This window comes from Amphibalanus amphitrite, unplaced genomic scaffold, assembly GCF_019059575.1.
Source record: "Amphibalanus amphitrite isolate SeventyFive unplaced genomic scaffold, NRLGWU_Aamphi_draft 000043F_arrow, whole genome shotgun sequence".
Lineage (NCBI taxonomy): Eukaryota > Metazoa > Arthropoda > Thecostraca > Balanomorpha > Balanidae > Amphibalanus > Amphibalanus amphitrite.
In genome coordinates, this window is record NW_024881539.1 from 836,619 (window position 1) to 860,612 (window position 23,994).

General features: G+C 48.1%; 1 protein-coding gene across 1 annotated transcript in view; it reads left to right on the forward strand.

The window, feature by feature from the left end:
- The first annotated feature begins 2,815 nt into the window (after positions 1-2,815).
- Positions 2,816-23,994, forward strand: part of LOC122377350 (insulin gene enhancer protein isl-1-like) — a 50,197-nt gene continuing 29,018 nt past the window's right edge. Inside the window, exons 1-3 of the mRNA XM_043357287.1 lie at positions 2,816-2,923; positions 11,985-12,174; positions 18,740-18,984. Coding sequence (XP_043213222.1) covers positions 2,902-2,923; positions 11,985-12,174; positions 18,740-18,984 — 457 coding nt within the window. The 5' untranslated portion in view covers positions 2,816-2,901. The remainder of the gene's footprint in view (positions 2,924-11,984; positions 12,175-18,739; positions 18,985-23,994) is intronic.

Below are 23,994 nucleotides of genomic sequence, written 5' to 3' on the forward strand. Positions count from 1 at the left end.
TAAGTGGCTAAACTGGTGGGTTTGACGTCTCCCATAGCGCAGGGAGACGTCATTACGGCTAATATAGCGCCATCACCACGGCTACCATAGAGCGCACTTCGACGTCATTGCTTCTACCATAGAGCGCACCCGGACGTCATTGCGTCTGCCATAGCGCAGTCAGACGTCACCGTGACTAGCCTGGCGCATTCAGACGTCATGCCGAGCGGTAATCCTGGGGAACAGACCTAACACAGGTGCGGACTCTGGCGGATCTCCGCCGTCCGCCTGTCGCTCGGGGCTAATCCGCCTCCGCTGGGCGCACAGAACCGCTCCTGATGGCCCCCGCAACGGGCGACCAGTCTGCGCGGCGGCCGAGGGGGCTGCTTCTGGGTGCATGCCGTTTCGGTGGGCTAGACTTTCGCTGCTGGGGGGTGATGGTCTTGGACGACATGCTAACAAGTATCTTCATTATATTACAGGGCTAGTCTGACGGGCGTCACAATGTACAAAAATGCCCGTTTTATGGATCTTTTAGATGGAAGAAACTTGGTACCTAAGCGATGTTGGTATTCTTATTGGCATTTCTTCTTGCAGAACTCGCATTATTTTGGGAAGAATGTGAGTTGTGTATATTTATCAATCACTTCTTTCTTTTTTACTTGACATCTTCTGCCAAGTGTCAATATTTTTAGGTAGGCATTTACGGTAACGGATGCATTAATGTGTTCATTTCACATTCTTTCCTGTTCAATTTCAAGCAGGTATGGCATTTCCAATTGTGGTTAGCGATAAAAACGGTAACCACAATTACCATTTATCACGCAGATCAAAAACGACATGATCATTCTGTTTCTTATGAATTGATGGCACTAATTCACATTCCATGTGTAACAAACTCCATGCGTAAGGAGCTTACACAATATTTTTACGAGACATAGTGCGAGTATCAGCCATCAAGAACGAGCCTGCCTCACTGGCATGACGTTATCATTCCACCGGATTTTTAACCGAAATCCGCTTCTTTTACGTGATACGTCAAAGTGAGTAATGATTATTTGATTTTCCGGGATGACTAAGAATGTGCTACAATCTCGAAGCTAAACATTTGCGGTAATGAATTGTCACAACTCGCTAACCAATGACCAATGAGCATTGATAAAATGTCATACAGCGGCCAGCCATTTCCTCTAATAAGACACCTTACATGTCGCTATCTCTGCCATCCATTTTGCACCTTTATTGATTACCTGTGACTGCGCACCTGACACTTCGTGTCCTGGCTCGTGACACTGCTGCCTGCTGGTGCTGGTGGTGGCGGTAAGCTACGTGGTAGGATTACGTGGCGTTTTACCCAAAGCCGATAACGAAGTTGATGTGGTGATCGCTGGGACCGCGGTCGCGTCGTGGGCTCGTGGTGAGCGCTCGTGAACCATCCGTCACCTATCTGGCACTGTGGGGCCGAACTGGCTGGTTTCTGATTGGGAGGCGTGCACACCGGCCCAGTGTGGCCGGGGAAGTGATCGCTACCTGCAAACACACGGCACCAGTCCGGTTGTAGGCTGTAAGCCATGGTCGTCATTACGCCCCCCCCCCCCCCCTCTCCACCACCTTACGTCGTCGCTTTCAGCTCTCACATTCGGTCTATTCATCCACTCCTAGCATCCGATCTCGCTCTATCATCGCTTCCACCACTGCCTCCCTGTCACCGTCTCCACCAGCACCAGGCTTATTTTACCGTCACTATTTCCACTGTCTACCTCAATAATAAATATCCTTAGGTCAGCTCACTTCTTTCTACCTACCACATCAGCCTACCCACTAGCACCACCACGGGAACCCGCCATGCTAGCCCGCAACTCTTCTTTCTTCAGCTTATACCAACATCTGTTTGTGCTTCACAGCAGCAAAAGCCTTTGATTGCTTCCTTTCTCATTGTCCCAGGTTTCATGCCCTGCATCATCGCAGCTCACTATTTCTCGGTATGTTTTTCATGCATAAGTTTTGGTCAATGCGTTTGGTTAAATGCATAAATAAATGAACTGAAGCGGTGATTCCCGGTTAGAGGGCAATGCAAGACGGCGAACGATTGATATCGTTGCAAACAGAGTCTCAACACGCAGACTCGTTTATGTGGGAGCCATGGGGGATGCAATTTTCGTCACAAACTCTTTTCAGCCTTTTGAATCGCTTACGATAATAATTACCATTTTAGACGGTCAGACTATGCGAAACACCTACGCTTTATTTGAATACAGAATATGCATTTTCAGATGCAGCTTTGTAAACGCGTAACTGATTTATTTACTACTTTTGTAGAATTCTTTGAAGCAATCGTTCCGCAAACACATAATCGTTAAATTTGCAAACACATGTCGCCAAGCTCTGCTACCCAACTATAATCACAGTGACATTGTCCCATTTACTTCACATCCATTGTGCCTCCTGTCACATAACTCACTGAATAAGTATGCTTCGTACTTGGACCCCAGCAACCTTCTTTCTCCTACACCGAAAAATAAAATATCCACCGCGACGAAATAGCGCCTTTGCTGCGAACTGCGGCGCCCCGCCCGGAATGCCAGCGATGTCCTGGGTCAGTGCCGCCGTCGCCGCCGCCGCCGCCGTCGTTTCACGGCTGCCGGTCGGCGCGCGGCGGCGGCCCCCAGTTGCGCAACATAGGCCCGCGGCGCTGGGCCGGCGCCCGTCTGGGCCGGCAATCAATCGTGGGGGCGGAGTCGGGGGCGGTCCGACAGGTCACGTGACCTCCACTGGAGGCGGGGCGACGCGGCACCCTACTGCGCATGAGCGGGCGCCGGGGCCGGTGAGAGGCGGGCTCAGTTGCGCGCGAGCTGCGGCGCGAGGGTGGTCTGTGCGGCGTGTGATTGCGGTCCGGTATTGGCGCTGAGGAGTGGGTCTGAAATGGTGATGGAACAGCCGCCCGGTGAGTACTAGCGAGAGAGAAAGGCACCAGAGGAATGGGACATGGCTCGCCCGGGTGTTCTCACGCCTTTATGCCTTCCGGCCCTCGCTGCAAAGATAATGGAGGACCCGTGGGAATGGAAGTGAACCACCACGTCCACACCATTCTCACTAGCACGGTCGGTCCAACCCAATCACTCGCTCCAAATCTAGCGAATTGGATGCTTTTGGTTAACCGATAACGTGCGATTTGTCCGTCCGTAGCCCCATTGTTGCAATTGCAGCCGGCCGGCGGCGGCGGCGGCGGCGGGTCGGGGATTACGCGCTCCTCCCGACCGCCGCGCCGCGCCGGGCCGACGAGTGGCCGCTGCGGTCGGGGCTAGGAACTGTGAGAGCATCCATGTGTTCGGGTTTTGAGCGCTCTTTGCTGGAATTTCGTGCATGTTGTGCACTTGATGAATTTGTCGAAGTGATGCTTAGATGGTGTTTGGGTTCATGAATGCGTGAATAAGTAAAGAATGGCCAGCACCGTGAAAAAGCTTATTAGACATCAGCAACTATGGCGAATGTTATGCCGTTGGGGCATTTCAGAGTCAGTGATTGCGTGTACTTAAGTAGATGTGCTTTAATTAACTAGCGGTCATGGTCTCATACCTACAGAAATTTGAGTTAAGCAAACCTGTAAGCTTTGAGTAAGCTTATAGGATCCGTTTCATGACAGAATAACGACAACACCACAGCTCCGTTCCCACGTAATTGTTTTTTCAATAAGGCAGGCTATGGCATCAAACCTTGTATCGCACCATTTCGACGGTGTGGCTCATATCACCGATTTCTGTCATACTCGATTCTCATGCAATCAACATTTCAATTCAAAGTTAGGTGACTTCCCTCGGGAGGTGCTTGTGTGGCTAACATTGAAGCAATCCGAACCCCAAATCACATTATATTCCACAATACGAGATACTAAATACAATGTACAATTGTACAGTATTCCTTATACGAAATACAATGTACGAAATACGAAATACAATATCGACAATGCTGCTAACTAAGCTATGACTATTTAAACTGTAGCACCGTGAAAGTTATGGATCGGAGAGAGCCCACCTCCCGCTCCAGCAAATCAAACTGCATTGAACAGCTGCATGTGAACATCATAATAATAGGATCGTTTCGTTTTGTTCTGTGGACATTGTTCTACGGGTCTCCTTTTTATGATAGGCCGAAATGTTCTTAATATTTATTTACATGTAATTCTGGAGAACACAACGTGCAACATATTTTACTTTCGTGCAGCGCATTTACAGCGAAGATAGGAAGCACGACACCGGAAGGGTAAACAGCATTCAGAGCTAATGATCCGGCTCTTAGCCTCTCCCAGGATTCCGGGAGCATACATTACCAAGCCGTGCAAATAGTTCCCTTATTCCCAAGCACGAAATCCGCATCATGCGCTGCTTGCAGATATACCAAAATCACGTATTGTTCCAACTCCCAGCTTCCGCAGCAAAGCTTCAGTTTCTAATTATCCGCTGCCACAGAGCAGTCCTTACATCTTTGCTACCATGTCTGTTGACGTGTCACTCTGGTTAATTAGTTTGTTATGGAGCAGCGATATTCCGCATCCCCACAATTCATGTAAACGATGCTGCTCTTTCGAACTAACGACAGTCGCGTATTTAATATTTCGCGCGGTTCACGCTCCTCAGTAATAACCTCTTCTGACGAAATGCCGCCGCATTGCCCGTGCGTTTCACGAGTTCTCGTTACTGCTCCTATCTTACATACGGCTATGATGTAGACCTATATGCGCTTCACGTGCCTCTGATGTCACTTAGTCGGCCACATTTGCTTTCTTATTCCTCCCATGACTCCTTGTCGTATCTCTGTTGTTGTTTAGTGTTTGTACCAGGTGCCCTCATATATTTCTTGTATCTTTGGCATCTATCCCATGTTTCCCGGCTATCTTGGATGTTTTACCTGTACTTTGGCCATCGACGTTTCCTTTTTTCGACTTCATATTTATGTGGAACATGTATTAGTAAACACTTGTATTTCAAGGGACTTGAGGCAGCGAAGTGTTAACGTTTTGGTTTTGACGTGGCTGAGCCCCCAGTGCTCTAGAGCTATGCTTGTTTCGTGATTCAAATGATTAATTTGCCAGATAAAATTTATTTTGTCTTGCGTCAGCTTACCTTTATTCATTATATTTGTTTTGTCATCGCCATTCGCCAGTCGTCAAAGCTAAAACACAGTTCTGGAAAACTGTTCAACTTTAATTCTAGTTTGAGGCTTCTTTTCTTAAGAATAAAGTGTGCCGTCCCGGTATAAATGCTCAGTTGATAGAGTGTGTAATGAATTTGATTGAGTTTTGAATAAAGCATACTCATTCCTTTGGGCCATTTGTCATTGCTATATGATTAGATCTATAAGAACATAGTCGCTTCAGTTCTATCGATTATTTGGTCCTTTCTGGACACTGAAGTCCCGTTCCACGTTTTCTGACATGTGAACAATCGCACTTAATTCGGGCATCTCAGCATGGCGTCAGGTGCTGGAACGTGTGTGTATTTATAGAAACTGCCCGATGTGAGCAACGATAGGTGCTTAGTTTTTAGACTGTGCGGCTGCAGTGACAACGACACCCAGATAGAGCGATTAATGCCGTGCAGAAGGGACGGAGTCCTACTGTTCCCTGGATGTTTCACTTTCTCTTTGAAATAGCTATATGTTTAAGCGTTTTTTTTTTTTTTTAGCATTATTCTTATTTTGGTTCATGTCTAAAATATTTATGTCGATGGAAACAAACCTTAGTCTTCTTCGAAGTCAGCATGATATGATGTGTAATAATAGACTCATTCTGGAATCTGCATTTATCATTATTCTTTCATTTTCTACAGTTGCCTTTATGGCTCTATGTATATAAACTTGAGTAGCAAGTTATCACAATGGTCAATGGTCATAATATTCCACCCTACTGGTTTCCATGTGATGATGATGCTGTTTCTATTCGGTATCCGTTCAGTTCCCCGTTCATTTTTGTCTGTTTTCTTCACATTCCTATCTTTATTCCTTTTACTCACGTTTAAATCGATATTGTGGTGACTTTCAAACGTAATTTGTTGAAATGCTTTTCTGCGATTCGTAGACGGGGCTGGACATCTTTCTCGAAGTCTATGGGTCCACCTTGTCGGGGTCACACAATAGGTGGATTTCATGGGCCTCACAGGCTCTCACTACTCCGAAAGGATTACGTTTTAGATACTCGCCACTCGCCAATTTCAGAGGCCCAATGCTAGCCTGAGATGACTAGCTGCACACCGCTCTGTGTGATTTCAAGAGGGTTCAGTGCTACTCGAGAGTGACTTTTCGGGTGATAGGGTGGCAAACAAATTTGATTGACTTTTTAATAAAGCATTATCATTCATTTAGGCCATTCGGCATTGTTATATTATTAGGGATACCTATGTGTATTAGGTCGTAATTGCTCTACGGACTAGTAACAGTTATCACCCGAGCATAATATTCAGTCACGTGTAGACAAAAAAGACCATTCTCATTTTCCCCGTTTCTTTTTATCCTTTTATAGGTTACTTACGAGGATATCAGGGACCAGTAGGTAAAGCAGTAGTTAGTCAATGATCTATCATATCAGTTGATTTCGTTTGGTAACGACCAGTGTATTCCATATGCTTTATTCTGATCAGGAATAAACAGAGTTTTCTGAATGAATTAGACTTTTCTCTCATGAAATGCGGTAGTTAGTGGTCTGGGCGGGAGCGGCCAAATCCCACACAGAGCGGGTTGATCGTGTGCAGCACAAATTCTTGTTGTGGTTGAATAGCCACACATCCTCGCCATGTTCCTCTCTGTCCTATCCTTCTCTTCTGCATCATTTTGGTATTACATCACTGTCTGTCCGTAGAAACCAACACGACCTGCTCTTCCTGAGGAATATCCTGGCCGGTAAAATCCGTTCTTCTAACCTCCTTGGTAGATTTCCGCTCCATGTGCCGCCGCGATCAACCCGCTCACAGCGGCTCTTCGCCGAGCTTCCCTGGCGCGTACGGAACGTCGGGGATGGTTTTCTGCGCCGACTACCGAGGGCCATGAACGTGTTTTTAACTAGAAGTCCCGCTGATGTTTTTAGCGATAGTTTCTACACTTAGAGGACACGTTTTAAACTATGTGAAAGGGCTGGAAGCGGCGTGATCGCATCCGCTGTGCTTTTAGTGTTTCTTGTTTACTAGGCTTTTTAGGCTATTATTTATTTATTTACATCTCCTGTGTTTATAACCCTACGTGTTTTTATCTTCAGTGTGTGTGTGTGTGTAGGTATGTAGGTGTGTGTGTGTTGTGTGTGTGGGTGTGTGCTGTTTTACTGTCTCTTTGACTTCGCCTTTTAAGTGGACTTATTGTCTGTTGGCGATTTTAAATATACAAATACAAATACAAATACAAATACAAGTTATTTGGTTCTGCGAAGCCTACAAAGGTCCGCTTTTACACCAACTGCTCTTCCTATTGCACTGCCGGGCCACAGGTAGTCAGATGTCGGCATCTTTTTCACCTTGGGAGGGTCTGCAGCTACAGCTGGCTCCTAGCTGGGTCAGTGGTAAAGCCTTTGCCAGCCTGGCAAATGCCAACCTTACGAATACGAAGTACGTCCAAACAGTCCGAAACTCGCCATTGTGAAAGCGAATTGTGAAAGCGAAACTCTGAAACAAAGTTTAAATACATAGGTTGAATAGTGCTTGCTATATTGATTCTGATGTTTTGGAAGGAACATCACTAGTCGGCTGATAACAAAGAGCCATCCATGACTCATGATAGGTTAGCGTTATGACTTACGATGTTTATTGTTTCAGTCAATTTCCTGCCTTTTTATGAAAAAGCTTGCATTAAAATCAGCATGCCGTTTCGAGAGGTGTGGGCCAACTAGCATTGCAAATATTATCAGTGAGAATCACAAGGACGGCCTAAGTGAAGAGGGCCACTGTCCACGATACCGGACACAGAGAAAGGTCTGTTGACACCAATGCTGGTTAGTTATTGGCTTATACCGGGTGTGGCCGGGCAGGAGGACGGTGAGAGAAATAGAGACGGCTAAATATGGAAGACGGAGAATTGTGTCGCAGCAATCCTGCACGGGAAGATCGAAGTGTGTCGAGGAATCGCGGTTTATGGGAATTGGCCATGCTTGTGGGAGTGACCGGGCAGACTCAGTCACTCAGGCATGATTGTCGGAACAGTCGGGAGAGGACTTGATCGCGACGTGGGATATAGATCACCGGAATTCGGCAAGAGGCGGGACTCCGCCATGATCAACGGGGATAATGAGACGTAACAAGATGCCGTCTAAAATTAAACAGAATTTAATGCATGAAATGCACTTGATTCATGTTCATTCTTCTGCGGTAACAATAAACAATATCTCAACCACCTGGTAATCGAACAGGGGATAAATGAATAGGATGGAATGGAATTAATAAAGTCAAGATAAGTAATGGTGTACGGCGACCGGAGCTGGTCACAAGCTGTCATAACTGGTGACGGGGGACGGTAAAGGGGCACAGTGTGTCACAACTGGGGACGGGGTATGGTAAAGGGACGCAGTCTATCACAACTGGGGATAGGGGAGGGCACAGAGACAGACTGTCATAGCTGGGCACGGTAAAAAGGCGCAATAGATACAATACCGGGCACAGAGGCACAACAAGTTCTAACTGTAAACTGGTAAGGCGAGACAGAATACTTTGAACGGCATTTCAGATTGGAAGACGGGAGACAAAAAATGGACACAGTCACACGCTGAATGTAGTTGAAGGCGGGTGGGACAGCATGGACTGCAAAATGTAAGTGCTGGAGACAGGCACAACGACGGCACGGACTGTGTGTGATGGCTGCCGATCACAGCCTCTACTGCCAGCCTAGCACTGCCGTCTTGGGGTCTCATGGCCGAAAGGCTCCTTCAGGTCTTATTGGCACTGATGTTTGTTATGATATTCCGAAAGCTTTGAACAGGTGCATCTTTGCAACTGCACGTAACATTGTCTTTTTTGTCTCAGCTGACCGCCCTCGGCTATTGATTTCACATCAGTTTATCGTCGCGGAGTGTATGCTCCAGCATGATGACTGGTGGAGATTCCAAAACTTGGAGACAGCGCGGCCGGCCTTTGACAGTTTGTGCAGAAACTTTACATGGCCCTAGGTCAACATGCTCTGTGTAAACATGTTCCGCACAGCCGACCGGCCGGAACTACCGCCGGCCGTCAGCTGCGAGCGTCTCGCTAGCAATCTCGAGCACACCGAGGTCTTGAGATGAGAGTGGAGGCAGTATATCTGAGCGTTATGAACATCATGAGGCGTGTTGAAGGTGTGGTATATGCGAGAAATATTAAATGGTCAACACATTTATTGGTCAGTTGGCTGACGCAGTTTTTGTTTTAAGGTTTAGCCGAATGGAAAAGAAATGAGTGTGCTAGTTAGCATTATAGCTGCCGAATCCGCTAGAAAGCTAAAGCAGTTTAAGTTGTTGTTGGCCTTGATTCAGACGTCCTCTTGTTCTTTGGGCTCAATATTGACTGCGAAATGTGCGTGAGGATTTGATATGGAGCTTGCGCGATCACGATTCCCCTGAATGCAAGTCTTCCCAATTTCAAGTCGGTAACGTTTGCTTTAATCCGCCCGAAGTCTGGTGTCCCAAAAGCGCTGCATTTTGCGGTCGATGGCACGTGTTGCTCTGCAGTTGAAGTACACTCCAGTTCCGGTGACCTGTCGGACTGTACAGGACAGATTACGACAAACGGTGTGTACTGAAGAGTGCGTCTGACAGCTCAACGCCTGTTGGGGCAGGCATTCAACCGACCAACCTACCGGCCGACCGGACGACGGACCGGCCGGCGAGGCCACATTGCAGGATGCCGGCTGTGGTTTTTTTGCAACGGATTGTAAATCTCTCACCGTTGTGGATAGATGGATTGCTCATTGTTAGCCTGTGGCTTACCAGCTTTCGGTAGCGAATTACTATCTGTGATTGCCTTGTTGCTTGTATTGCATGGCGTGCGGCGGACTGTTATAAATGGCATCTATGAACCGTTTCCAAGAAGCGGCGCCTCAGGACCCGTTTGGGCCCCAAATTATACACCAGCTCCGCTCCGCAAACAATAGCGGCGTGAGGGCCCGGCGGCCGGCCGGCCAGCTGGGCCGATGGCTGTCGCACGCTGCCGCCATGACCGGCTCGCACGAGGAAAAGGTAGCACCGTGCGCCGCTCACTGACAGCCAATGATACGCATCGGGGCCGCGCGGCGCACGGTTCTCATACCGGTTTGGCCACGGCCGACCGGGCACTGCAGACGCCGCTGAAAAGATGGCCTCCCAGGAGCGTCTTGTACCGATCGGCCGGCGACGATGGCTCCGAAGATCAGCGGCTTATTGCACGGATTATTGCCGTTAGTTTTATTATTGTCCAGCCAAAACATGGATTGTAGCGTTCCTGGATGTTCGGAAAATGCTGTCACGACCATGTCGTGCGCTTTGCTCTTGTTAGCGACCAGATCGGACATCGGAAAAGTGCCGGACTTGGTCGCGGCACCAGCATGGCTGCACCAGTGGCCATGGCTGCGCTGGAAAATACTACTGCAGTGTGCGAGTGAAGCGGCAGTGGTGCTCACGGAACGGTCACAGGTCGCCTCGCTTATCATCACTATGCGAACTCCCTTCTAACAGTGACAATGTGACTCGAAGCACGGTGAGGATGGGAGATGTCAACCGCGACTGCAAGGTTAACATTAATCATGCGTATGTGTATTGCTGTAAATATGAGTTAGGAATTTGACGTGTTTCATACATACAAAAACGAGAACTTTGTGTGAATTCACTAATTAAACCTTTTTCTGGACCGAAAGCTTTCTTATTGTTTCACTGAACATAGGTAGTTACAAAAGCAGCAAGTTAAGCAAATGGCAAAATGTTCATTATCAAGTTCATTTCGTTGGCGCTTCGTTTTCAGCTATCTGAAAGCCAGCACCGCCATTGAAGTGACTGCGATATCTCATGTTATAAGCAATCGCCAATCTCACAAGACACGGCTCGCCGGCCTGCCTGTAAATATTTGGCGCCCAGCCGTGCTACCAAGTTACTGGAATGGTGCATCCACGGGCCACAGAGACCGAGCGGGCGGTGGGTGCCATTTTACGAAATGTTTCCTTCCCCACGAAAAGGACGGAAGGCCAATGATACGATTAAAACTGTGCCCGTGTGACGCTAATATCTACGAACCGGCGAATGATGAGTGTTACTTGAATACGAAAATCTGTTAAACGATTATTTTAGAAACTCTGTTTAAACCTTAGAGTATGCCGTCTAATGAGCTCAAAAACCTAGATAACGAAAAAATACAAAACAACAAGGATTATAACCCTGAAACGCTTACCCATTCAATTAAGGAAAGAAAGTGTCATGTTTATACATATTTTGAGGATTTTTCTGTTCTTATTTGCTAACTTTATCGGACGCCGAGCGCCAAGAAAGCCAAGAAATCCAAGACTCATTTCTGGAACCGTTTTGTTATTGAAAACACATTTTACTGGTAGTGTCAGGTTACGGGCGTTACAATGCCGCATCTTGTCACACCAGTTACAAAGCACAGTTGTGAATGTCTTATCAGTAGAACTCATCACAAATTTCTGCACCATACCTACCTAATCCAGTTTTACGTTGCGAATAACTAATTAGAATATTTTAAAGTTGCTTAGATTGCCGACTGTGATTACCTTCCGCCAGGACATGCAATGTAATGCGAGTTAATTAAATAGAAATACGCTATGTGCACACCTCCTCCGAATGGTAGCATGTACATTGTACGTGCATGTGAGCGTTAGGGTGTCTGCAGTGTGTCAGTGTCGTGTGTGCGTGTTTTTATAATTCTATGTTCGACTTCACCTGCCATTGAGTGCAAGCCCGTTGGTGATTATTCAATGAACAAAACAAACAAAACACACCAAATTAGGCATGAACCGCGGCATCGTCAGCCACCTCGAGCCAGCACCCGCCCTAACCATTTGTTTCTCCTTTACAGGCCGCCGGAGGGCGTCCACGTGTATCGGTTGCGGCGGTGCCATCCACGATCAGTACATCCTGCGGGTCTCGCCGGACCTCGAGTGGCACGCCGCCTGCCTCCGCTGCGCCGAGTGCAACCAGTTCCTCGACGACAACTGCACTTGCTTCGTCCGCGACGGCAAGACCTACTGCAAGCGGGACTATGTCAGGTGGGTCACTCTCGCGGTCACATGGGGCGGTTCTGGGACTCGGAGACGTCAGTTACACTGCACATTTAGGTGGGACGGCTCTTGGATTTGGTGCGACACTGTCCAGTGTCCATAGAGGATGGATCATGTGGGATGTGGGGGATGCGTGGATGGACAATCAGGATGCGTCTGATATGAAGCTTGGAGCTGCTGTTAGAGAGCTGAAGCTGTTGTGTTTGTTGGTCCAGTGCGCCGACGATGGTTCAAGCTGTTTAATAAAGTGCACTCAGATCAATAGCGAATGGAAAAGTCTTGAAAAAATATGACGGTTCTATAAAAAGACGATTGACAGCGTTTTCAAAGAGCTGTTACTGGTAAAGATCGCACACCTGTAGGTATAAGCCAGGTAGCGGCGCCGGTAGGGCTAGGGATGAAACCCGTTTTCGCAAAGTTCCGTCTCGCTTCAGGCTTCTTCATATTCCTCGCCTCTTTCATTGTTGAAATCAACGGAGCTGCTGAGGTCAAGGGGTTCTTGTAAATATTTCTCTATTTCACCTTCCCGATTTCGATTCGCACATTTCGCCTGATGACGGAAATCCTCTTAGGCCCGACATTGGTGACGATAACCTGCCCAAACATTGACCCATCATCGGAGTCTTACTTCCCACGATTTGACCCCTTGACATCTGGCCAGTTGCATCAGGCTCTCCCTCCAGAGCCCTGTGTACCTGCCACGCTCGGCACCTAAGCGTGTCGCTCCTTCCCCTTGACAGCAGCTATTGTGGTTGGCAGAGGCGTTCGCGGGCCTCACATTTCTACATGGGTGGTTGCGGTGAAAGACAGGTGTGCTCCAGACAGGGATTGCTGTAGGGATGTTGGACACATTCCTGGATGATAGGCAGCGAGTGGGGTCTATGTCTATGAGGCTAAGCTGGAAGTTACTTGGTCTGTAGGTCGTGGAAGCCACTTGGTGTTTGGGACGGCGCTGGAAGCTAGTGCAGTGCCCGCTGTGGTCATATGATGGAACTAGGAGCTACGAGGCTTGTGTATGGCGGAGCGGGGAGCCACGAGGTTTATAAACATATACCTATATTGGAGTTTGGAGACCTGGAGCCAAGAGGTTAGTACGGTGGAGCTGGGAGCCAAGAGGTCAACACGGTATGGCTGGCAGCGACGGGGTTTATTTGGTGGTACTGTATGTTTATTACTATTTCCTCACAATGAAACTACAGATTTGTGGAGTCTTACTTACAATGACAGGATATTGTCTGAACCTTGCTCTGATTCACCGGCTTTCGGCAGCTCATTTTTCCATGGCTAATAACAATATCCGCTGTAGAAACTCGCACTGGCTCCCGGTCGCAGTGTGATCCATACCGTTGCACGATCGATGTGGCCACAATCAGGGCCGCTCCTCTATTGACAGAGGGCCGTAATGCCCGGCGCAGCGTACCCTGTGACACAGCGGCACCGTCATTACGTCCGGCCACACTCGGCCGGAGCGTTCCGCTTCATTCTATGGCCATCCGTAGGCCGTCATTACGCGACAAAAGAAGCTTTTACCCGAGCCATTACCCTTGTGACGACGCTGATCATAATTCAACATCGGCATGGAAAATGGCCCGCGGCCCTGACGGCGACTACGGACTGCACACTTTCAGAGAGTCATTGAAGCCGGCTGCTCAACAAGGGTCACGGCTAGGACCAGGGGTTATTGATATTGGCTGTAGATGCTTATATGCTGGTATTTTCAAGTGATGAGGAATGGTGAATGCACATTGCACAGACATCAAAGAAATAGCCATAGGAGGATTCTTGATCTACGTGTTTAAAATAACTCGGCCGGGGCATTACATTATTATTTTGACCAACACAAAATAATAATGTGATCATTGTTTTTTTTTTGTATAGGTCACCGTAGGCATGTAGCGCAATTTATTTCGATTATGTACCTTTGATCATTGTCAGGTATGCAACGACTAAAGTTATGGCCATCAGTGTTCGCCACGGGCCCCAAAATCCCCAGCCCAGCCCGGCCCGGGCCCATGGGTTCAGAGCCCGGCCCAGCCCGTAGCCCGCTCTTGGCAAATATTCCAAGCCCAGCCCGGCCCGGCCCGTCAAAAATAGCAATCTAGTTATTGTCTTAGTCTATTGCTATAATAAGCATGATTGATTACACTATTTTGAGAACAATTCAAACTGCATGAATATTAACATGGCAATCATGACTCCCTTCTTTTCAATGAATATAATCATTTCAAGCACCTATGGCACAAATTTTAACAGTAACAGCAAGCACCTCAGTCAATTAGGTCATGATTACACACCTATAAAAAGTTTACATGATTATATTAACTACATTCTATGAGTAAAGTTATCTTGCAAGCTGATGTGTGTGAACATTATCATTCATAATTGGTGACTCTAATGCATACTTGAAGGAAGAATTTGCAACATACTCTATGCTTCCCAGCACTTACCAGCAGAAAAAAAGCTTGACTTATGGGAATTGATGAATCTGTCTGGGATTGACCTTGCTGTTAAATTCACTCCATAGATGCTGCAATATCAAAAGCCTGAGAAAGCATACAAAAAAGGTGACACTCACTTAAGCACTGTCTTCCAAAAAAAGAGAAAATCCATCCATTTATCAGCAAAACTGATTTAATCTATTTTCAATTCATGCCCACGTGTCAACCGAATCTCTGTGGACAACTATCTGCTACTTTCCTTGCTATTTTATGTTAGGCTCTTTTCAAGATATGGATATCGCTAGCAGCGTAAGCAGAAAACATGGTAAGCTTGAAATTTCATTGGGTACTTTTGCGACTTTTACGCATCATCATCCTCAATCGAAAATGAGCGAACACTTCTTGATTGTCGCATCTGCGGCAGGTAGCGATCCTGACCAACTGTATAATAAAACATATATGATCAAGTTTTTGTTTTGTTTTTCGTTCGAGCTTTCAGACTTCGTGATTTAGGTTTTATTTTTTATTTGTTTAATTTTGTTTTCACCTTGATACTTACTAAAAAAACGTATTTATTTGATATACTGTTGTGTATACTACCTAGATGCCGCCACATAAACATAGCGCCGCCGCCATGATTGCAAGTTTTGTTGAGAAGGCGCTGGTTTGTTGTGATTTATTTTGACAAATTTATGGACATTTAAAGAAGCTTTCATCGCGAAATACTCTGTAGAGTTCCTCGTTACGTACAGTGTGTTTTGTGAGTATCCTTTTAAGGTTCTGTTCGTTAAAAAGCCGTCGGTGAAGGAAAAAAGACTGTGTTGGAATTGTCTCACTATCGCCATATATAAGTGTTAACTGTTAAACTTAATGTAGCCCTGTAGCCCATCATTGTTGAGTGGCTTCTTAGTTTTTGGAGTTTTAGTGCTAAGTAAGTTATTCTGATGGCTACATTTTAACTTTTATTAACAAACTAATGATGCTAGAGATTCTCTGATCTTTTTGGTTGCGGAATTTGTATGAAAACCCTCCTATGTGTGACATGATGTGATATTGGATAATTCTCAAGATTCCCAAAATTCAATATCAAGTAGGTTTTCTTTCACATTGCTTAAATTTGGTTTAGTTTTTGTATTTTCCCAGTGGGTTTTGTTTGCATCAGTTTCCAAATTTTCTTAAATTGACATTAGTCGCAAAACCCATAGTGCACAAAGCTCTTGGCCCGGCCCGTCCATAGCCCGTTAACTAATGATATTTGGGGGCCCGGCCCAGCCCGTAGCCCAGCCCGGCCCATGGCCCGTTGGGCTGGCCCGGCCCGTGGCGAACACTGATGGCCATTCATTATCATTGGCCAGATTCATTAATATTTGTATTTATTGTCAAAGGATGTCCCGGTTCAAACATGGCGTTAACCCGCGACCTGGTGGGGGGGGGCTATTTTTTGCCCCCCCCCTCCAGACTTTTCGATATATCTCCAGAACCGCTGCGCCGATCGTCACCAAACTTTCAGTACCCTCCCGGACATCAATTTTACACATTGTGACCAAAATTTTTTTCCAAAGGCTATTATAGGTTGGCCGGAAATGACGTCAGAGTGACGTCATGTTCTGCCGTTTTCGACCCAAAAAAGGGTTTCGCGGGAAGAGCTATGAGGCCTATAGCTTTGCAAATACAGAAAAATGATAGAGACATAAAAGCTGTGGATTGGACAGGGCTACAAAACTGCTATCTCGTATTTTTGAAATTTTTGGATTTTGACCCCCAAAAATCAAAAAATAGATTTTTTGGATATAATAATCAAAAAATCCAAAAAGTTTTTTGAATTTCGCAAAAACCGGAATATGTGATAGTCCTTACCGCCTTCCATCCACATACCAAATTTGAGATTGATACCTCTCTTTTTTGGCGAAGTTATAGCGAAAAAACTGTTCAAAATTGATGACGTCAAATTTTCAAACTCATTTTTTAGCAATTCTAGACCCCGTAGCGCAAAACAAAGACCACCATTAGACTCCCCGTGACGAGCTGCATCGAATCAATACCCATTTTTTTTGCAAAACTATCAACTTTAAAATTTGACCTTTTTTGGCCTGAACTTGACCTGACCTTGACCTGAACTTCACCAGAAAGTGACCTAAGCCGTACCTGATAGTCTTATAACCAGCACCATTGAGTTGGAAATGAAAAATTTACCATAAAACATGTATCACACAACTTTAGTAAAGTTGGGCTCATGTGACCTGACCTGTGACCCTTGGTGACCTGACCTGTGACCTGACCTGGTATTGCCAGTGACCTCTAATAGCAACATATCTACTAGGCAACTGACGCCCTGCCGCTGATTCTCGACAAAATGCGTTTTCCTCGGTGTTATGGCGCATTCCATAGAAGACCCGTGAACGGTGAAACATTTCATCTTTGACCTGACCTGTGACGTCATCGGTGACCCCGAGGTCAATAAAATTTGGTTTCCTTCTACAAATTTGACAGGCCTTTCGAACGCCGTTTGAATTTTGCGGATTCGTCCAGTAGTTTCGGAGATACGAGGGGGGCAAAAAATAGCCCCCCCCCCCCACCAGGTCGCGTTATAAACAGACCCCACCAGGGCGCGGGTTAAAGATGCACCGGCACATAGCACGGGCGGCTCTAATAAGGGCCTTGTGCACGGACGTTGAGGTGGGGTAGAAATGATGTGATGTTACCTTGAATACCTTAGGTTTAAAACGTGAACGAGACACGATTCATTCCTTGTTTTAGGCCTTGGTACCCATCTTTTCAGTATAATAAATGCCATCGTCTTCATAGTCATTGATCGTTACCATAAAAAGTGTGATATTAGCCGTTTTCACGACGGGCTATCCGGCGATTGCACACAATTTGACCAAATCTGCACATTATCTCTTTTACAGCGAATATCTTTATTTCATGAATTTATTTCAGTGTTTTAATCGATGATACTCTCTGATAATATGACAAAGCAGGCATATAGGCAATAGTGCAACCGTAGCTGACAACTACTAGAGACATACTGAACCTAATTTGACCAAATCTGACCTAATCTGCACCAAATGTGCACCAAATGTGTAACAGATGGCCGTCGTGAAAACGGCTACTGTTACGCCGTCATCGCCGCAACCTCAGAGTCAGATCCCAGTTGTTTGTAGGTATTTAATGAAAAACGGAAATGTTTTGCGTTTATGAGTTTTGATATATTGCACTATGTGTACCCTCGAACATGCACGGTCGATGACGTTTAATGAAAAGAAAGAATATATTTGTTTTGAAAAAGTATATAGCCCCTCGAGAGTCAACACTGAGCCTGAGCTAGTCAATTGTTTCCAGAAGTCTGCTTGCGTGTCCTTGCTAATCTGATTCCACAGACCACTGCCTAATTTCTTTCGTGAGTCGGCACCCGCCTAATTTCTTTCGTGAGTCGGCGCAACTGAGGGACGGAAACTGACTCCGCGTGGCGATGGTCGGCCGGCAGACAGACCACCCCAAATGAAAGAGTTTGGCACGATTCGTGGATTATTGCCGATATTAGTCCCCGGTCGTCGATTGGTGTGTGTGGGGGGACGGATGGCGATTAGAAGCGGCACGCGATGCTCCGGCCGGCGCGGGCAGAACGCCCCGTGTCTTCAGACGAAAAACAGCCCATCGCGGATCGATGTGAGCTGATAGGTGGGCGGCGTGGCGCCACCCGCCCGGGCGCCGCCGCCGCCTCCTGCCATCGCGGTCATCTGGTAGAGGCGGGACAGCCCGGCAGTGGGGCCTTGTCAGATGGGTAGAGATGTGTTCCGCGCTCACCTGATTTGCGTCTGATGAGTAGGTTCAGTGACGGGTGAACGGCTGACCGACTGTCCAACTATGTTTTCAGTTATAGCTTTACCCAGATATGGATATGCGGACTATTGGGGAGTACTCATGGCCTAACTCACGGAAAGTATACACTGACTGAATTGTGAAAATCCAGCCTAACCATCGTCAACCAAAGCTTGACGGTGGTTGACGGTAACTTGACGGCTTAGGCTGACCGCTGCTGCCAGTCATCCCATGCTCCTCTCCCAGCGCGTTGACCTGCCAGAACTGACCGCCTTCTCCTCCCTCTTCGGCAGGTTATTCGGCGCCAAGTGCAGCAAGTGCAACAAGCTGTTCAGCAGCACCGACATGGTGATGCGGGCGCGCGACAAGATCTTCCACATCGACTGCTTCCGGTGCTGCGTGTGCGCCAAACACCTGGTGCCTGGCGACGAGTTCGCGCTACGCAGCGAGGCGCTCTACTGCAAGGACGACTACGACTGCAAGGAGCAGCTGGACGCCGGCGGTGGGGTCACCAAACTGGGAGCCAAGAGTCCCGCCGGTGAGTACCGAGTTCCGAGTACAGAGTACCGAGTGCCACGAGTATAGAGTACAACGTATTGGAACTTTTGTGAGTGTGAGTGCCAAACGCTGAACGCTTGAACCGGGATAAAGGTACCGCTCGCCTATCGATTGTGCTTTATCATGAGTCGCCTAATAGGGCCCACCGCCAGCACTATGTACAATCTCTCTCTGATGCACCAGGATAGGATAGAACCAATATAGAATAACTATTTGGCGTGCCATAGGAAAGGATCGTTTAAGAACCCTAGGATACTTCCTGGTCCGCGCACCTCACAGTGCACACGACATACACGCGGCAGGTTACATACACTGCACCGGCTGCCTGTGCACACTGCAGCGTGCACTGTGCACGGCTGTGCAGTGAGTTGAGCCGCCGTGCACAGCCGGTGGTATAGTGTGCACCGCGTGACACGAACGAACTGTCATCATAGGCGTAGGAACAGGGGGGGGCCAGGTGGGCAAGTGCCCACCCACTTTTCGAGGTGGGGGGGCCAACCATGTGTTTTGGCCCACCCACTTTTTACTCGAGGCCCCTCGTCTCGATTTGAGAGGACGTCGTCACCTTCCAGAATAAACAAACTCGGTAAAAATAAGTTCCACGAATCCCACGCACGGACTCCAAGGGGCCGTGATGGATCCAAGGAGGCCCTCTGTTCATACTTGTCAGTCGAAGCCCCTGAGACTGATGGCCTGAGAGGCCCTAGTGGATCTGAGGAGGCCCCAATATCCACACTGGTCTGGGGAGGCCCCTGACACTGGCGGTCTGGGAGGCCCCTCTATCTACACTAGTCAGAGGTTTGAGACTGGTGGTCTGGGAGGCCCCTCCATCCACACTAGTCAGAATAGGCCCCTGACACTGGCGGTCTAGCCGAGGCCCCCTACCTTCACTAGTCAGAGGAGGCCCCTCTATCCTCAATAGTCAGAAGAGGCCCCTGAGACTGATGTCTGGGAGGCCTATCCATCTACACTGTAGTCAGAGGAGGCCCCTGAGACTGATGACCTGAGAGGCCCTTATAATCACACCAGGCAGAAGAGGCCCATGATACTGATGGACTGAGAGGCCCTTCTATTCATACTGGCCACAGGAGACCCCCAAAACTTTCGGTCTGTGAGGTCCCTCAATCCGGCACCAGTCAGAAGAGTCCCCTGAGACTGATGGCCTGGGAAGCCCTTATATTCACACTAGGCAGAGGAGGCCCCTGAGACTGATGGTATGAGAGGCCCTCATATTCACACCAGTCAGAAGAGGCCCCCGAGGCTGATGGCTGTGAGGCCCTTCTGTTCATATAACTGGCCACTGGAGGCCCCTGAAACCGGTGGTCTGGGAGGCCCTCTATCCACACTAGGCAGAAGAGGCCCCTGAGACCGATGGTCTGAGAGGCTCTTATATGCATACTGGCCACAAGAGGCCCCTGAGACTGATAAGTCAGAGAGGTCCACTCGTAATGAATCTGAGGGGGCCCTCTATCCACATTTACACTTTTCTAGGGAGGCCCCCGGGACTGATGGTCTGAGAGGCCCTTTTATTTATACTGTCCACAGGAGCCCCCTGAGATCAATGGTCTGAGAGGCTCTTCTATTTATACTAACCAGAGGAGGCCCCTAGGATTGATGGTCTAACAGGCCCTTCTATTTATACTAGCCAGAGGAGGCCCATGAGACTGATGGTCTGAGAGGCCCTTCTATTCAAACTAGGCAGATGAGGCCCTTGAGAATGATAGTCCGAAGAGCCATGCGGCGGCAACTGGCCGTGGCCATATTTCGGCTCGGTAGGGCCCCACAGAGCTCATGAGAGCACCTCAAGGGCTCCTAAGTAGACACGCTTATCCCCATAAGGGTGCCAAGCTGGCTTCTGAAGGCTCCTTGTAGGCATCGAAGGGCCCTTTCCGGCCTCTAACGGCTCCATCCGCCTGTGATGGCTCCATACCAGTGTTTATGAGCGCCACACAGCGGCGCCTTTGTGGGTCATACTAGTGTCTCTTAGGGCCCTATATCGGTGGCTCTGGGGGCCCCACACCGGCGCCTCTGTGGGCCACCACACCTGTGCATCTCAAGGCTCTATAGGTACATCTGAAGGACCCACACCGACACCTCTGAGGGCCCCATACCAGTGTCTCGGAGCTCTGAAGGCCCCACACCGGTGACTCTGAGGACTTACCGGCTCCTGAGAGCACCATGTTGATGTCTAACGGCTCCACAAGGCCACTGAAGGCACCACACAAGCTCTCACTGAGCTCTAATGTCCATGTACCGGCCTCTGAGGGATTTAAGCCAGCGCATTCATAGCCCCACACCAGCAATTGTAAGGGCTTCACACTGAAGTATCTGATGGTTCCACACCGGTGTCTCTAAAGGGCCACATACCGGCATCTCTGAGGGCCCCATACCGGCGTCTCCGAGGGTCCACATCTGGCGGGCACCCATCAGCGACTGAAGGTCCCACACTGTCGACTCCGAGAGCTCCATCTGCGTCTGGGAGCACCATGCCGTCTCTAAGGACCACAGCGGCTCCTCCGTACGAAAGATGGGCGTCTGCATGCCAAAGGGGAGCGGTTCTGAGACAGTAGGGCACCTACGTGCAATAGAGGGGCGCCTATGAAGCCCATAGGGGCGCCTCTGAGGCCTACATATATGGGCGTCCACATGCAATAGAGGTCTCCAAATTGCAATTGATCAATGCCATGGGGGTGCATTCATAAGAAACAGGGGCGCCGGCATGGCAAAGAGAGGCGCCTTCAAGTGTCCATAAAAGAGAGACGCCTATGATAAGCGCACATTGTATGCGACAACGGGGCGACTGTTGGACATATAGGGATGTCTCTGATGACTATACATAGGGCGCTTACATGCCAAAGAGGGCGCCTATGAAGCTAATGGGGGCACCTGGGAAACGAGGAAGACATTTGTGTAAGGGTTTTCAGGGGTCATGCGCCGTTTGCGGCAAATAGATTAAAAAAAAAAAAAATCGGAGGGTGAATAAGTTTTAAAAATGATGCGGACTTTCCGCACTGTTCGCTTAAAGGGACCCTCCCACCTTCAAAAAGTTAATGAATTGGCACGAAAGTGATGTCGCTCGGTTCAGTGAAGAGCGAAAACGAATATCTACCAAATTTCATCGAAAAATATTCACCGGTTTTCAAGATATTAGACTTTTACTTTTGTTTACTTTTTGGGATCTCCGCTGTTCCTAGCGACTTTATTTGAAAGTGCGGCATTTGTTCCGCGCAAAGCAGCATATACCACCGCGTGCTACCAAACGTTTTAGTAAAAGATTTAAAAATCGTTAGATCTCCGCTGACGTCACAAATTCTAAGGGGGCATACCAATGCACTAGCCCCTTAGAATCCGAAAACTGCAAGTTTGAAATTCCATATCTCCGAATTAAAGCATTTTTCGATGTTGTGAGTGCCCAAACCGGTATTTGCAGGCCATGGCCACCAATTTGGCTATCTCATCTCAAAACTAATGTTAAGGTGGGAGTGTCCCTTTAAAGGAAACAGTTCACTTCCCTGAAATTAGTATTTTGCTATGGATTTATGATTTGTTATGCTCAAAATGATCAGAAAATAAAATAAAACCTTTTTGTAAAAACAATTATTTTCTATATTTTAATATAGGACGAACTATATTCTATGTAAAATAATGTTTGACGCGGAAGCTTATTGCGCGTTGACCAATCATATTGCGTAGTTCAAACCTACGCATGCTGCATTGGCTGTAAGCAGCATGCTGATTGGCTGACGATGACGTGGCTGCATTCCTGTGCAAGGCACACATTCCTCTGCAAGGCACTCTTTTCGGAACGAGAAATGGAATATCTTCTTCTAGGGTGATCGTTGAGCCGTAAAAGCTCCTGATTTGTGCTAGTCTCAGCTCAAGCTACGAAACTGCTATTCCAGTTCAAAACCCCATGTTAAAAGTGAACTATTTCCTTTAAGCGGTTACGCCCCTGGGTACATCTGCCCGATCTCAGAAGCTAGATTTGGAGGTCATACTTGAAAGCAGCCAGCAGGACGAGGCAAAAGTTGGAGGCCCCTGAAAATAGGAGGCCCCCTGGAAAAGGAGGCCCCTTGACAGGGTGGCCCACCCACTTTTCATGACGTTCCTACGCCCGTGACTGTCATTGCATGTCGTGACGAGGCCGGACTGCAGGCTTCAATGTTGTGAGCAGCATAATTGGGAGGAGAGTGACGCGAGCTTTCCGCGCTGACAACTGCCTTGGTGGCCAACGGCAGAGGCTGATGAATGCAAGTGGGTGTGGCCGCTGGACAGTGGCTAGTGGCCAGCGGCAAAGGCTGATGAACAGAGGCCAGTAGCTGATGAACTGTGAGGAGCGGCTGATGAACTGTGAGGAGCAGCTGATGAACCCTTGTCCCCAGTTGCTGCAGTCATGTTCAGAGGCTGATGGCAGAGGTCACCGGCTGATGGGCAGTCGGTAGAGGCTGATGTTCTGTGGGTAAAGCTAGTGCCCCATGTAGCTGAGGAACTGTGCCGACAGCTGATGGGCCTTGGCCAGCAGTTAGGGGCCAGCGGGAGAGGCCGATGAACAGTGGGAAGCATCCGATGGGCAGTGCCAGTGGGCATTGGCCAATGGACAGTGGCTCATGGTCAAAAATCGGTGCTAGGAGGCGTTCAGCTGATGGTGGCCAGTTGCCAGCAGCTGATAGACATGGTGATCAGCGCGCTGATGGCTGGCGGCTAGTGGATGATGCACAGTGGGCAACGGCTGATGGTCAGTGGTCGAGGGCTGATGGGCAGTTGGATGCAGCTGATGGATAGATCAAGATGATGCCAATGACTGACACAGGAAGGTCAACAGCAAACGTTCTCGGGCTATTCGCAACAGTCGGTTGGTATCTGTGGTATGTACCTACGCGCAGACCAACATCGTGGAGCTACCCTTGCGGTACTGGCGATCGAATGTTCCGATTTAACTCGTCATGATGGCTGGCTTCCTGTCACAGTTCGCTCATTACTGCCTTGAGCA